The 16,716-nt window shown below is 43.1% G+C and overlaps 1 protein-coding gene across 1 annotated transcript in view; it reads left to right on the forward strand.

Annotated features, from left to right (window-relative positions):
- LOC134908906 (cytochrome P450 2C5-like) overlaps nucleotides 1-16,716 on the forward strand; it is a 216,387-nt gene that overhangs the window by 126,090 nt on the left and 73,581 nt on the right. The window contains exons 5-6 of the mRNA XM_063915139.1: nucleotides 11,533-11,695; nucleotides 14,608-14,757. Of these exons, the coding sequence (XP_063771209.1) occupies nucleotides 11,533-11,695; nucleotides 14,608-14,757 (313 nt within the window). The remainder of the gene's footprint in view (nucleotides 1-11,532; nucleotides 11,696-14,607; nucleotides 14,758-16,716) is intronic.

Raw genomic sequence — 16,716 nt, forward strand, 5'->3', positions numbered from 1 at the left:
TAGTAATGGCAGAGACGATGAAATGCCATCAACGTCGTCTGTCAAGGCCGATGCCCAATGTCATAGTAGAGAGCATGTAAAATCCAAAAAACAAAAGTTCAGTAAAATGACCAAAAATCTAAATTAAAAGCGTCTGAGGAGAAGCGTAAACTTGCCAATATGCCATTTACGACACAGAGTGGCAAGGAACGGCTGAGGCCGTGGCTTATGTTCATGGCTAGTGGTTCAGCTTCACATGAGGATGGAAGCACTCATCCTCCCGTTAGAAAAATTAAAAGAGTTAAGCTGGCAAAAGCACAGCAAAGAACTGTGTGTTCTTCTAAATCACAAATCCCCAAGGAGAGTCCGATTGTGTCGGTTGCGATGCCTGACCTTCCCAACACTGGACGGGAAGAGGTGGCTCCATCCATCATTTGCACGCCCCCTGCAAGTGCTGGAAGGAGCACCCACAGTCCAGTTCCTGATAGTCAAATTGAAGATGTCACTGTTGAAGTACACCAGAATGAGGATATGGGTGTTGCTGGCGCTGAGGAGGAAATTGACAAGGAGGATTCTGATGGTGTGGTGGTTTGTTTAAGTCAGGCACCCGGGGAGACACCTGTTGTCCGTGGTATTAATATGGCCATTGACATGCCTGGTCAAAATACAAAAAAAAAAATCACCTCTTCGGTGTAGAATTATTTCAACAGAAATGCGGACAACTGGTATCAAAGCCGTGTGTTGCCTCTGTCAAGCTGTAATAAGTAGGGGTAAGCACGTTAACCACCTAGGAACATCCTCCCTTATACGTCATCTGGAGTGCATTCATCAGAAGTCATTGACAAGTACAAAAACTTTGGGTGACAGCAGACGCAGTCCACTCACAACTAAATCCCTTCTTCCTCTTGTACCCAAGCTCCTGCAAACCACCCCATCAACTCCCCTAGTGTCAATTTCCTCCTTAGACAGGAAAGCCAATAGTCCTGCAGGCCATGTCACTGGGAAGTCTGATGAGTCCTCTCCTAACTGGGATTCCTCCGATGGATCCTTGAGTGTAACGCCTACTGCTGCGGGTGCTGCTGTTGTTGCTGCTGGGAGTCGATCGTCATCCCAGAGGGGAAGTCGTAAGACCACTTGTACTACTTCCAGTAAGCAACTGACTGTCCAATAGTCCTTTGCAAGGAAGATGTAATATCACAGCAGTCATCCTGTTGCAAAGCGGATAACTCAGGCCTTGACAACTATGTTAGTGTTAGACGTGCGTCCAGTATCTGCCCTAGGTTCACAGGGACTTAGAGAATTGCTTGGGGTAGTGTGACCCCGGTACCAAATACCATATAGGTTCCACTTCTCTAGGCAGGCGATAAATTACACAGACGTCAAAAAAAGAGTCATCATTGTCCTAAAAAATGCAGTTGTATCCACTGTCCACTTAACCACGGACATGTGGACAAGTGGAGCAGGGCAGACTAAGAACTATATGACTGTGACAGCCCACTGGGTAGATGTATTGCCTCCTGCAGCAACAACAGCAGCGGCACCAGTAGCAGTATCTCGCAAACGCCAACTTGTTCCTAGGCAGGCTACGCTTTGTATCACTGCTTTCCATAAGAGGCACACAGCTGACAACCTCTTACGGAAACTGAGGAACATCATCGCAGATTGGCTTACCGCAATTGGACGTTCCTGGGGATTTGTGACATCGTACAACGCCACCAATATTGTGCGTGCATTACATGTGGGCAAATTCCAGCACGTCCCATGTTTTGCACATACAGTGAATTTGGTGGTGCAGAATTTTTAAGAAAACGACAGGGGCGTGCAAGAGATGCTGTTGGTGGCCCGCAGAATTGCGGGCCACTTTCGGCATTCAACCACCGCGTGCCGAAGACTGGAGCACCAGCAAACACTCCTGAACATGCACTGCCATCAGCTATAGCAAGAAGTGGTAACAAGGTTTAATTCAACCCTCTATATGCTTCAATGGATGGAGGAGCAGCAAAAGGCCATTTAAGCCTATACATCTGCCTACGATAAAGGCAAAGGAGGGGGAATGCACCTGACTCAAGTGCAGTGGAGAATGATTTCCGTGTTGTGCAAGGTTCTCCAACCCTTTGAACTTGCCACACGTGAAGTCAGTTTAGACACTGCCAGCCTGAGTCAGATCATTTCCCTCATCAGGCTTTTGCAGAAGCAGCTGGAGAGATTGAAGGAGGAGCTAAAACGGAGCGATTCCGCTAGGCATGTGGGACTTGTGGATGGAGCCCTTCATTCGCTTAACCAGGATTCACGGGTGGTCAATCTATTGAAATCAGAGCATTACATTTTGGCCACCGTGCTCGATCCTAGGTTTAAAGCCTACGTTGTATCTCTCTTTCCGGCAGACACAAGTCTGCAGATGTTCAAAGACCCGCTGGTGAGACAATTGTCAAGTCAAGTGGAACGTGACCCGCCAACAGCTCCTCCTTAATTTTCTCGCGCCACTGGAGCTGCCAGGAAACAGTCAAAATTTCCCAAACCACCCGCTGTCTGTGATGCAAGGCAGTCAGGAGCGATAGCGGACATCTGGTCCGGACTGAAGGACCTGCCAACGATTACCGACATGTCGTCTACTGTCACTGTATTTGATTCTGTCACCATTGAAAGAATGGTGGAGGATTATATGAGTGACAGCATCGCTGTAGGCATGTCAGACAGTCTGTACGTATACTGGCAGGAAAAAGAGGCAATTTGGAGGCCCTTGCACAAACTGACTTTATTTTACCTAGGTTGCCACACCTCCAGTGTGTACTCCGAAAGAGTGTTTAGTGCAGCCGGTAACCTTGTCAGCGATCGGCGTAGCCAAGATAACTGTGGGTCCATCTGTATCTCGCTCTACCTTTTCTCTTTCCAAGATTTGATAAATCTGCCCCCAATGATACACAGGGGTTCTTAAGATACACAAGGGAATCACATGATGTTTATTACAAGTAGTACAATATGATGACTATTCTCTGATACCCAAGTGTTTACTTTGCCATCATATATTAAGTACACTGTACTAATTATGTCACCTCTCTAGCATGTGTTATTCATAGTGCTATTGTTATGCACCCTAGGCATGGAATCACTTTGTATGACTGTTACACATTTACATGCCTTGGTGACAATTACTTTCTACAAAATTGTGACAATTATCTTGCTACAACAACTACGATGGAATTATTAAGTGTTTGTATAGTACCTTTTTTCTTTTTAGTAAGATGTATTGGAGCGGATTCTAAAATATGCCAGTTTACATACCTAATATTCACAAAATTATTTGGAAAATCCCATAATAAAATTGGACACTTGCGACCATTTGTGTCCAGAAATGAGGAAAAGGGAAGGGAAAAGGTGGACTGAGTACAATAAGGGTTTTTTACGAAATTGCAGGCAGATGTAGTCTAGTACAGAGACAAATATGGGCCTGTCCGAGCAGTATTTTTTGAAGGTGCCCAAGGACAGGTGAAAATACATGCTGACATTATTTTTGTTGATTGCACATTCATTTCTGAAGTTGATAGTGGCATTATACATTCATTTTGCATGTAGTACCCTTTGGAGTGCAGATGCGGACTAGCCATAGGGCTGATTTCATGATGGGGCATCTTTTTCTTTCTATGTCATTTCATTTTTTTTTTTAACTGGCATTGTCAGGAAGTGAGGTGATTGATGCAGTGGGAAGGGACTCAAGTTGGCGGCTGGGGGGAGGGCAATGTGAGACTAAATCTGCCTCAGCTGTATAGACTTACTTGGTTCCAGCACATACCTAAAGATTGTAGCCCCGGCAATGACGTGTAATGTATGTGATAGACAATTAGCTTGCTGGCTGTTATTGTAGAGCAGCCAATGGAACTTTCAAACTTTGGGTGGAATTTAATTGATTATCGCGCCAGATCTTCTATCTAAAGTGACGGCAGGTGCAAGCTGAGATGCAGACACCGGCAGCCATCGAGCCCATATGGAGCTATAATTGAAGAGCTCTGTTTTGGCGCCATCTAGTGGCTGCTAGTGGGATTTGAATCTCGCCCTTTGTGCTGTGAAAGCACTCTCCACACTGATAGAGGACTGTAGCAGAGCATTCAGATAAGTAGTAATGTATATATATATATATATATATATATAGTGCAGCCGGAAAGTATTCACAGCGTTTCACTTTTTCCACTTTTTGTTATGTTACAGCCTTATTCCTAAAAAGGAATATATTAATTTCCCCCCTCAACATTCTACACACAATACCCCATAATGACAATGTGAAAAAAGTTTTCTTGAAATATTTGCAAATGTATTAAAAATAAAAAACTAAGAAATCACATGTACATAAGTATTCACAGCCTTTGTTCAATACTTTGTTGATGCACCTTTGGTAGCAATTACAGCCTCAAGTATTTTTGAATATGATGCCACAAGCTTGGCACACCTATCTTTGGACTGTTTCGCCCATTCCTATTTACAGCACCACTCAAGCTCCATCAGGTTGGATGGGAAGCGTCGGTGCACAGCCATTTTAAGATCTCTCCAGAGATGTTGTATCGGATTCAAGTCTGGGCTCTGGCTGGGCCTCTCAAGGACATTCACAAAGTTGTCCTGAAGTCACTCCTTTGAGATCGTGGCTGTGTGTTTAGGGTCATTGTCCTGCTGAAAGATGAACCGTCGCCCCAGTCTGAGGTCAAGAGCAGGTTTTCATCCAGGATGTCTCTGTACATTGCAACATTCATCTTTCCCTCTATCCGGACTAGTCTCCCAGTTCCTGCCACCAGAAAACATTCCCACAGCATGATGCTGCCACCACCATTCTTCACTGTAGGGTATTGGCCTGGTGATGAGCGGATGCCTGGTTTCCTCCAAACATAACGCCTGACATTCATGCCAAAGATTTCAATCTTTGTCTCATCATACCAGAGAACTTTGTTTCCCATGGTCTGAGAGTCCTTCAGGTGCATTTTGGCAAACTCCATGCAGGCTGCCATGTGCTTTTTCCTAAGGAGTGGCTTCCGTCTGGCCACTCTACCATTCAGGCCTGATTGGTGGATTGCTAAAGAGATGGTTGTCCTTCTGGAAGGTTCTCCTCTCTGCACAGAGGAATGCTGTAGCTCTGACAGATTGACCATCGGGTTCTTCGTCACCTACCTGACTTGGGCCCTTCTACCCGATCGCTCAGTTTAGAGGGCTGGACAGCTCTAGGAAGAGTCCTGTGGTTCTGAACTTCTTCCATTTACAGATATTTTTCTGTACCCTTCCCCAGATTTGTGCATCGAGACAATCCTGTCTTTGAGGTCTACAGACAAATCCTTTAACTACATGCTTGGTTTGTGCTCAGACATGCACTGTCAAGTGTGGGACCTTATATAGAGTGGTGTGTGCCTTTCCAAATCATGTCCAATCAACTGAATTTACCACAGGTCGACAACAAATTAAGCTGTAGGAACATCACAAGTATGATCCGTGGAAACAGGAAGCACCTGAGCTCAATTTTGAGCTTTATTGCAAAGACTGTGAATATTTATGTACATGTGATTTCTTATTTTTTTTTATTTTTAATAAATTTGCAAAAAAAAAAAACTTTTTTCACGGTGTCATTATGGGTTATTGGCCCTCATTCCGAGTTGTTCGCTCGTTATTTTTCATCGCATCGCAGTGAAATTTTGCTTAGTGCGCATGCGCAATATTCGCAATGCGACTGCGCCAAGTAACTTTGCTATGAAGATAGGATTTTTAGTCACGGCTTTTTCTTCGCTCCGGCGATCGTAGTGTGATTGACAGGTAATGGGTGTTACTGGGCGGAAACACGGCGTTTTAGGGGCGTATGGTTGAAAACGCTACCGTTTCCGGAAAAAACGCAGGAGTGGCCGGAGAAACGGGGGGAGTGTCTGAGCGAACGCTGGGTGTGTTTGTGACGTCAATCCAGGAACGACAAGCACTGAACTGATCGCACAGGCAGAGTAAGTGTGGAGCTACTCTAAAACTGCTAAGTAGTTTGTGATCGCAATAATGCGAATACATCGGTCGCAATTTTAGGATGCTAAGATACACTCCCAGTAGGCGTAGGCTTAGCGTGTGTAACTCTGCTAAATTCGCCTTGCGACCGATCAACTCGGAATGAGGGCCATTGTGTGTAGAATTTTGAGGGAAAACATGAAGTTATTGCATTATGGAATAAGGTTGTAAAATAACAAAATGTGGAAAAGTGAAGTGCTATGAGTACTTTCCGAATGCACTGTATATACAGTATATATATATGGATACAGAGAAAAATACACAGTGCACTTATATTGTCCGTCCCAAACACCCGTGTGCAAAACCACAAGTCTTAAAAAGACTGAATCCGTTTAAAAGGAAGAGTAAATACTCAACAGTCCAAATTTACGAGAATCACATTGTGAATATATCCGATCCGCTGCTCCTTTTTATTCCTGGAATCCTCAGGAAAACTGTATTCTGTATAAAAAGAGATGAGAGGAGCGCTCTATCGTGCATGAAAAAGTTTTAATAAACTCGTACCAGAACAATCTGCACTGTGGGCTTAATACCACATGATATAATACTGAATCCTCAGGCATAGCTCTGACCATCCCTGCCTCTGCATTTCGCGGGACCTGCACACCGCGTTGCCGCAAGATGACCTCCGTCCGCACGCCGGGACTCGGCCTACAGGACGGGAGGGAGAAGCTCACCCAGGGGAAAGATGCGTCAGCCAGACCATGCACAATATAAGCATTTATATACACAGTATATTCATTTCTATACATACAGTCATTTTGGACTGGAGGTAACTGTGCAAATTTCAATAATAAAAAAATGTTTTGTCTCCATAGTTCATAAACAGTCCCTATAAGTCCCTATAAGTCTTTGTGGAAATGTTCCTCCTGTTCATCGCTTACACTACCAAGGTTGCCAGCTTTTAAACTATCATAGAGTTCAAGCTTTTAAACTATCATAGAGTTCAATCTTCAACTCTGTAAGGTTGCCAGCTTTTAAACTATCATAGAGTTCAAACTATCATAGAGTTCAATGACATTTAGAAGAAAGCACATCAAAAAGGGTTAACCTCTCAGCTCCCTCTAATTACAATGAATAGCTTCACAAGGGGAGTGCGAGGGTACAGGCAGCTCTCAGGTGTCACCCTTCCAGGGAGTGACACCATAATGCCAACTCCTATACAGTGACAAGAACTGAGGGGCAGATGTATTAACCTGGAGAAGGCATAAGGAAGTGATAAACCAGTGATATGTGCAAGGTGATAAATGACCCACCAATCAGATCCTAACTGTTAATTTACATATTGGAGCTGATTGGCTGGTGCCTTTATCAACTTGCACATATCACTGGCTTAACACTTCCTTATGCCTTCTCCAGGTTAATACATCTGCCCCTGAGTACTGCAGTAAGACATTAACCTGCTGCATTCATGTCCTGTCACTAGAAAGGAGCTGGCAGTGCCGGAAGATTCTCCGAGGGCAGCATGCACACCCCAGAGTAAAGTAATTGAGGGTTTCCCCATGAAGCCATGGCCCCTTTAATGATGTCAGCAGGGCTTTCACAATGCCATGCTCCTTTATGCAAAGCCATGCCCTCTTTTCAGCCATGCAGGTGATCTTTTGGTCGCATAAGGTGTCACTGACCCTGGTGCCACCACTTCTTAATGCATCTCTGATTGCAAGATCAGTAACATAGTAACATAGTTTTGGAGGTTGAAAAAAAGACAATTTGTTCATTGAGTTCAACCTATTTGTGGTCTCCTAAGCTGTATTATTTTAAGGACTAATTTAGTCTGTTGCTAATGGCGCCCCTGTGTTTATTCCTCTTTTTTTTTTTTTATAACTATAGTGCGTGACTACGCACCATAACCCTGTATATCCTTATCCATTATGAACTTATCTAGCCCATTCTTAAAAGTGTTGACCGAGTCCACCATTACTACTCTCCCAGGCAGAGAATTCCAAACACGTACTGTCCTTACTGTGAAGAAACCTTTACGTCTCTGTGTGCGAAATCTCCTCTCCTCTAACCTAAGTGGGTGTCCACGTGTCCTCTGTGTTGATCTTACCAAAAACAGATCCCCCGCAAGCTCTGTGTACTGTCCCTTTATATATATGTAAATGTTGATCATGTCCCCTCTTAGTCTCTTTTTTCCCAGTGTAAACATACCAAGCCTTGCAAGCCTTTCCTCGTAATCCACCATCTCCATACCCTTAATTAATTTGGTCACCCACCTCTGAACCATTTTTAGTTCCAGGATATCCTTTTTGTAGTATGGTTCCCAAACTTGTGCACAGTAATCAAGATATGGCCTCACTAGGGATTTATATAATGGGAGTATAACACTCTCATCCCCGGCGTCAATTCTCCGCTTTATACATGCTAATACCTTGTTAGCCTTCTTTGCTGCAATCCTACTTTGGGTACTGCTGCTTAGTTTGCTATCTATGTGAACACCAAAGTTATCTATGTGAACACCTTAGTCTTTTTCCTACTACTTTTTCCAGTAGTAGGAAGACAGAAAAAATATTTGACTATTTCTTGTACAGTACATTATATGCTTAATGAGTATTTAGTTTTCTTATAAAAGACCTATGTTTTGTCTTTTCTCTACAGGTTTTAGAGAAGACGTGTACCATGGACCCTGTCACATTTCTAATATCTGCTGTGGTCATCCTAATTTTGGCCTATGTTTTCAACAACCGGAAGCAACTCAATTTCCCACCTGGCCCAACCCCTCTGCCTATTATTGGAAATATACACATATTCGACATGCAAAACCCTAATAAAACATTTAAAGAGGTAACAAAATACGGCTATAAAAACACCACTAGATCATGCATGCCTATAAAAAAGAGAATTATAATTTCAAACATTATTTCAACCATTTGTCCAGAGTGTCTACAAGGGAATTTGAAAGAGGATAAACCAATTTAGGATTCATAATTTCCCCATAATCATTATAATAGGAGAAATGAGATTTAAAATGCACAAATCTGATTATTTGAACCTCAAATATTAAGAAACTGGATGGGTAGGAGGCTACAAAGGCAGAAGAGTATTATGCTGAATGGACCTGTAGGAGACACACAAGCAAATATGCCAGTAATTAGGGAAGGCCATTGGTGGGTTATCCATCGATCGTTGCCACCGATGGTACCATTGATGACAGCCACTGATGGCATAAAACTATCTGCTAAGGAGCCATTGATGGTTCACTCATGAGCTTCATGGGTGTCAGGGGGCGAACCTATGCTCCGTGTCCAGACACATTGTAAAGGGGGGGAAAAACACCATTTGGTTGGTCTTTACCATCAATGACAGGAAACCATGTGGTTCTCCACCATCGATGGCTAAGGTATTCCCCATCGGCCATAGACCATCAATTATTTTGAATCATCGATGGACCATGGCCATCCCTACCGGTAATTGGGAAGCCTGATGATATCAGTCGGTCACCTCGCCTGCTAACTTCCATGCAGGGGGACCCTGCTGGTCCCACTGGTCTCTGTCCGGACTCTGGGTGCCGCAATTGCAGCAGAGATATGCTGCACAGTTAACAGTGCAGGAATCAATGCTCCAGTCCACTCTCCAGTCCGTACTCCAGTATCCGCCACTGCCTGATTGGCTGCAGGTCTGTAAGCTCGGATTGGCTTGCGTCCGGCGCCACATTTGAAATGCTGTCGGCTCTGTCTGTTTCCATGGCTGCCCCGGCACTCTCCTCACTGTGGCACCTTACTCAGCTGTGTAGTCAGATTAGTGGTCGGGCTGGCCTTGTGCACCGTGCTGGGTCCTACCAGAAGGTTAGAAGTTCTACCACACCAGGTCTTACTGTAGACGCAGCCTTCCACCGTGCCATGTCCTGCAGCAGCCTACCAAAGAGCCGGGTCCTGTAGCAGACTTCCTTCACACCGGGGCCGCAGTTGCCTGAACAGTGCACTAACAAGAGTGCTCTGTCTACTGGCTGCTTCTAGATCAGGGGTGGGCAATTATTTCAGCAGAGGGGCCACTTGACACTTTCCTGTCAGTATTCGAGGGCCGCACACAAAATAGCAGCTCCCCCCCCTCCATGCGCCAAAAATATAGGGACGTGGCTTCGTGTGGAAGGGGCGTGACCAAAAAATCATACAGATTCATATTAGGCTGCACAATAGTCTCCATTATTTAAATTACGCCACACAGTAGCACCACTTACACACATTACACCAGGTAGTGCCCCCTTTTACATTACAGCAGGTAGAGCTCCCTTTTACATTACAGCAGGTAGAGCTCCCTTTTACACATTGCGCTGACAGGGAGCAGGGGGGAAAGATCACATATGGGCGGGATGTACTGTACGACACGCACATTATCCCGCAACTTGTCGGGTACAGATCAGTGTTAATGGTGCCAGGGGCACTGACAACTGTGAAGGGACCAGGTAATATAAGGGGCCGTGGCCAATGCCCCCTCTTTTGAAAATATTTAAAAAGTTATGTTTCTGTGCAGCCGTGGAGCTGGACAAGGGGGGGAGGGGGTAGTGGTGCTGGTTGAGCAGCAGCTGGCGGCGGGGATGGCTGCTTGGGGGAATTGGCAGACGAAATCGCTCACCCCCCCTCCCCCGCTCGTCAAGCAGGTAGAGAGAGGACACTGTTGCAGCTGCCTCTCCCCAGCACAGCACACAGTAGCGGCTCCATGCCAGCGCTGTCTTCATTGGGGAGGGGGGGAAAGGTCAGCAGGACCTTAGTACATCCAGCCGATAGTGCAGGCTGCGGCTAATAGAGCCGCGCTGCCGCAGGCATCAGTTCTCAGCCGCTTCAGGTGACCTAGGCAGGAAGCTGGCCGGGACAATGACAAGCGGCCCTGTCGGACCACTTGTCATTGCACGCAGGTGGGAGGCAGCGGGCCGGGCAGGATCGGTTTGCGGGCCGCATCCGGCCCGCGGGCCATATTTTGCCCACCCCTATTCTAGATGAAGATGGGGACTTCAGCAACCAGCTAGCACCACTTACACCATTGATTGACATGGAGGGGGCAGTTTGCTAGGTGCCCGCTGGTGATGGTGGGTCCATGAGTAGCCGGGGTCCCTTGTAAGCCCAGGGCCTCATACATATGGCCCCTTTGTTCCCCCCAGTCACTGGTCCTGGAGGGATTGCAAGATCCTTTTACAGTCAGGCTGCTCCATAGATAATCATAAACTATGCAGGCAAGCTCGAAAACATTTGGTATTTGGGGCTTGTTAAAACAAGCCCCAAATACTAAAGGTTTTGGTATTCATTAGTATCCCCATTCATTGTATGGGGACTGCGGTACACTGCAATTTGTGCATCAAATGGTCTTTGACATTGTTAAATACATACTTTATTTAAGTAATGTGAAAACTGCCGTTTTTGTTTTTTGTGAGGCATAATCGCTTTGTGTATAAACTTGAGTCTTGGAACTAGCCATGCATAGCATTGTAATCCACAAGTTATAGGCACCAGCCGTTGGAAATGATAACTGGCATAATGTGATGTAATGCTGGCTATAGACCTGATTGTTTCCTGTATTGAATATTGTTTATTGCATTTACAGCTGTATAAGAAATACGGACCAGTATTCAGCGTCCAGTTGGGCATGACAAAGATGGTCATCCTATGTGGCTATGATACTATTAAAGATGCTCTAATCAACCACGCGGAGGAATTTTCTGACAGACCAAAAGCCCCAATCATTTCTAAATTAGTAAAGGACAATGGTAACTTTTCAGCTTCCATAAAGAATATATTAAATATATTTTTAATACGTTTTAAGAACTGAAAGTAACTATTGGCTTATATTTTAATAAAATAATGTTATTGTGGAACTGCACTTCTAAAATGCTAAACCAAACTGATGTTTTTTAAATATTTAATTAATAAGAATAATACAAATGACATAATGTAAAAACATGAATAATCTATATAGCTAAATAAATGTCAATAAAAATAACCACACACGGTGCAGACTTAAAAGATGGTCATTGATCTTAATTGCAACTATAGCAATGTCCAATAATTGTAACCCAGAGCTTTTAATGTAGTAATCTGTATTTCCAAATGAGTCTCCAAAGATACTGTAAATATGGTACTAAGTGGTGGAATTCAATTAGCTGCGGACAAAGGCTATTCATTTAAATAGCCTTTTCCATCACCAAAAAATCTGTGGTTCACGAGCGGAAACCCACTGATTCCACGAAAATTGCAGAATCAGTGGGTTATTTTTCCATGTACAAACCCGATTTTGGGGTTTGCTGTGAGGTTCAGTCTAACTGTGGGTACTCGTGTGCTTGGTATTCCCCGCTAATTGAATACCTCTGGCATGGCATTTAGCCGTGGGGTAAACTCAGTGGATAATTGAATTGCCCCTTAAGAGTCCTGAATTAGAGATGTTATAAGAGTAAAGCCTCCCTGGTTAGAGGTGAAATGCGTCAGTGGACTTTTTAATCACATTCTCTATACTTGATTTTATGAGCTTTATTTCTGCTGCTGGAGCACAACTGATATAGAGGCCACAGTTAGAGCATCTTTTTTGCTTACAAAGAGTTGCCGGAGACTATCGTTCTGGTAGGCCACCTCTGTGCATGTTCCGGACCTGGGAGCCTGTGATCAGCCGGAGGAGAATCTGGCAAATAAGATACCCAGTTCATTTGTATCTGGAATCAAATACATACTTACACTTGTTACAACTCTAATTCAGGACTCTTGTTTCCTACAGTATTTATCTTTGGAGGCGCATTTGCAAATACAGTTTACTACATTTACTACAAGCTCCGTGCTGGGTTATAATTATTGGACATTGCTACAGTTGCAATTAGGATCAATGACCAGCTTATAAGTCTGCAGCATGTGCGTTTATTTTTATTGACAGTTATTTATCTACATCTTTTATTTTTGTTAATGTCTATATATGTAGTATGTATTTTTCTAACTAATTGTGTTTAAAATATACTTAGTGTGCCTTGATATCAATTTCTGTATCTGCCATGTCGATTTGGTTTAACATTTTATAAGCGCAGTTCCACAATAATATTATTGCTTTCTTGTCTTTTAGATTTTTGGGCGTATTATCTCTAGTCCCAATTTTTTTAAACCTGTAGCTACTAATTTACTACTACCTGTATTTCTATTTTTAGTTTAAAAACATTTCATGTATATTTTTTATTGTTTTACTTTTTATTTTAAGCATGTTTTACTATATTTTACACTTGTATTAGTGCTTGGGGATTTTTCTTTGTGCGTGTTGCTTTTGGTTTACATATGTATTATAGGCAAAATGTACAACCATTTAAATCATCATTTACTTTGACATCCACCAATTTAAGTCTATCACACAACTGTTTGGCCTGTGTTTGCTACAGTATGCTCAACTGCACTTATATATGAGAATCACGGTACAATGAAAGTGAAAATTAACTTCTGCACCTCTATGGGGGTATTAGTACACCAATCAGATGAGCCTTTTAAGACTATGCAGCAACAAAGTCCTCATGTAGAATGGGGTTATTTGATCTCTATCCAGACATACATTCGGAAAGCTACAGTAAAAGATGCCTTGACAAAAAAGAAATAAAGAATTAGTTCATTATCTCTCCATTTAGGTCAATTAATGCTACAGTATGTGATATGGGGCAGATGTATTAACCTGGAGAAGGCCTAAGGAAGTGATAAACCAGTGATAATTGCAAGGTGATAAATGCACCAGCCAATCGGCTCCAATATGTAAATTAACAGTTAGGAGCTGATTGGCTTTTGCATTTATAACCATGCACTTATCACTGGTTTATCACTTCCTTATACCTTCTCCAGGTTAATACATCTGCCCCCATGATGTCTAATATGATATGATGTCTAAGCTACTTTCAACAATCAGCAGATTACAGATCAACGTTTAGTTCATATTTCCCAAGCAAATCATCTCAGTCATTCAGGTGATGTGGATACCCTCCTTAATATTTTATACAGGCACATTTGGGAATGAATAAGAATCAGGGGCAGATTTAGGGATGAGGGCTCCCCTAGGCACAACAGTGACTGCCATTCCTCACACTCCCCCACCTAACGTTATTATTTGTATTGGTTTGTTTGAGCCCTCATTTCATGATAGCCAATTTAGTAGAATAATAAAAAAAGCAACTATTACGTTTTTTTTAATTAAATATACATATTTACTAATTGGGACAGCTTAGCTGGGCAGTATATAAATGTCCTACTTGTTAACACTCCATTCAAGATGGCATATGGTACAGTACAGAGGACATATTTTGCAGTTACTGGTACTTTTTGAGCTGACAGAACCAACACAAGCATCCAATTGCAGCCCCCAAACCAGTGTCTCCCCTGGGCACCTGCCTCCTGTGCCTAGTGTGAAATTCCCCACTAATAAGAAGGGGTTGTGCAAATAATATGAAGGCTGGAAAAAGGTAAGGAGTTTATGGATAATTTCACTTGAAAAGTGTTGAGGTGGGATATGTGAAAATGGCTTAGGCTCAGAGCAGGAAGTGACATCATGCTGATGCAAACTGAGAATAATTGCACTTTTTGTGAAGCATCTAGTCTGATACTGTATATATGATATATGCAGAACTAATGTGTATAAATCAGCCAGAGGATGTGTTTTCCATCTGTTCAGGTCTTGTCTTTGCGAATGGTGAGAACTGGAAGGTGATGAGACGATTTACACTTTCAACATTACGAGATTTCGGCATGGGGAAGAAAGGGATAGAGAACAAGATTACTGAAGAGGTGGAAAATTTACTGCAGACATTTAGATCATATGGAGGTGAGTAGTTACTTTATCATTTCCACAAGAACACAGGTTAGAGATTAATATAACAACTATGTTAGTGATGCATACATTATCCCCATCTATTTGAATACTCCTCCCAAAGTAACATCAGAAATAAGTGATTTGATTGATTGACTGATTTGGATAATGTTTTAAATAAAAAAAAAATTATTGAGTTTTTTAAAAAGGAAACAGAAATGGCACAGCACAAGAACTAATAGAAAAAGCATGCCCTCATGCGGGTAACTGGAACCATTCATAGCAGAGTAGTAAAAGAAATCTAACAACAATGAGTAGAGATATGTGTTTTGGTTGTGATTTAATCGTCATGTTTTGGTTTTGAAAAACCATCCTCAAGTGTTTTAATTTGGAAACAGGTATTTAAAATAATAATTTTGGCTTTTGGATTTCTCTAAAATAGATAAAAACTGCTAAATCATGTAATTTTTGCAATCCAAAATCCAAATTGTGAACCCGGGAACATCTGAACCAGGATTTGGTTTGTCCCAGATCTCTCGGTTTGGATCCACAAAATCTCTAATAATATGTCCATTAAAGAGACTAAACTGACAAGTGATTGCTAGGATTATTGGTGGTCCTTCCGAATTGTTCACTTGTTGCCGATTTTCGCTACTGAGCGATTAAGGCAAAAATGCGCATGCGCATGGTTCGCAGTGCGCATGCGGTTAGTAATTCAACACAAAACTTAGTAGATTTACTCACGGCCGAACGAAGATTTTTCATCGTTGAAGTGATCGTAGTGTGATTGACAGGGAGTGGGTGTTTCTGTGTGGAAACTGATCGTTTTCTGGGAGTGTGTGGAAAAACGCCGGCGTGTCAGGCAAAAACGCAGGAGTGTCTGGAGAAACGGGGGAGTGGCTGGCCGAACGCAGGGCGTGTTTGTGATGTCAAACCAGGAACTAAACGGCCAGAGCTGATTGCTTTTTGTGAGTAGGTCTGGAGCTACTCAGAAACTGCTAAGAAATTTATTTTCGCTATTCTGCAAACCTTTCGTTCACTATTCTGTTAAACTAAGATACACTCCCAGAGGCCTAGTGTGCGCAATGCTGCTAAAAGCAGCTAACGAGGGAACAACTCGGAATGAGGGCCATAGTGAGGGCTGTACCTGTGAAAGAAAGGACATCAAATAATGTGAAGGGAGAATGAAGGAAATGATAATATATGGGAAAAGGTGGGGGAAAGGCAACTGCTCATATAGATTTAGCTTGAGGTCTAATTATGTGTGAGATCTGGGGAGACCATATTCTTGAGAATCTGTTGGGGCATTCATGAAGAATATTGGTAATATATTCTAGAGGTACAGTATACATGCCAAATTGAGATATAGAGAATGGTAGACAAAGGGGGTGCCGTGTTATTTCAATCAGTGGTTATTGAGGGTCATTCCGAATTGATTGCTCGCTAGCAGTTTTTAGCAGCCGTGCAAACGCTATGCCGCCGCCCACTGGGAGTGTATTTTAGCTTAGCAGAAGTGCGAACGGTTGTATTGCAGAGCGACTACATTTTTTGTTTAGTTTCAGAGTAGCTCAAAACCTACTCAGCGTTTACGATCACTTCAGACTGTTCAGTTCCGGATTTGATGTCACAAACACGCCCAGCGTTCGCCCAGCCACGCCTGCGTTTTTCCTGGCACGCCTGCATTTTTCCGCACACTCCCTGAAAACGATCAGTTGCCACCCAGAAACGCCCACGTCATGTCAATCACTCTGCGGCAAACAGTGCGACTGAAATGCATCGCTAGACCCTGCGCAAAACTACATCATTCGTTGTGCCCGTACGTCGCACGTGCAGGTTAGTTGAACTAAAACAGAAAAAGTGTGTGCAAGCCCCTGAGGCCAATAACCTGAGCCCAAATACTATTGTGGAGAGGTGGCTTGGACTGCACACCCTAGCTTCTTATAATGGGATGTGCTACCTGGCTGGGACTTATGG

The sequence above is a fragment of the Pseudophryne corroboree genome, chromosome 4 (assembly GCF_028390025.1).
Source record: "Pseudophryne corroboree isolate aPseCor3 chromosome 4, aPseCor3.hap2, whole genome shotgun sequence".
Lineage (NCBI taxonomy): Eukaryota > Metazoa > Chordata > Amphibia > Anura > Myobatrachidae > Pseudophryne > Pseudophryne corroboree.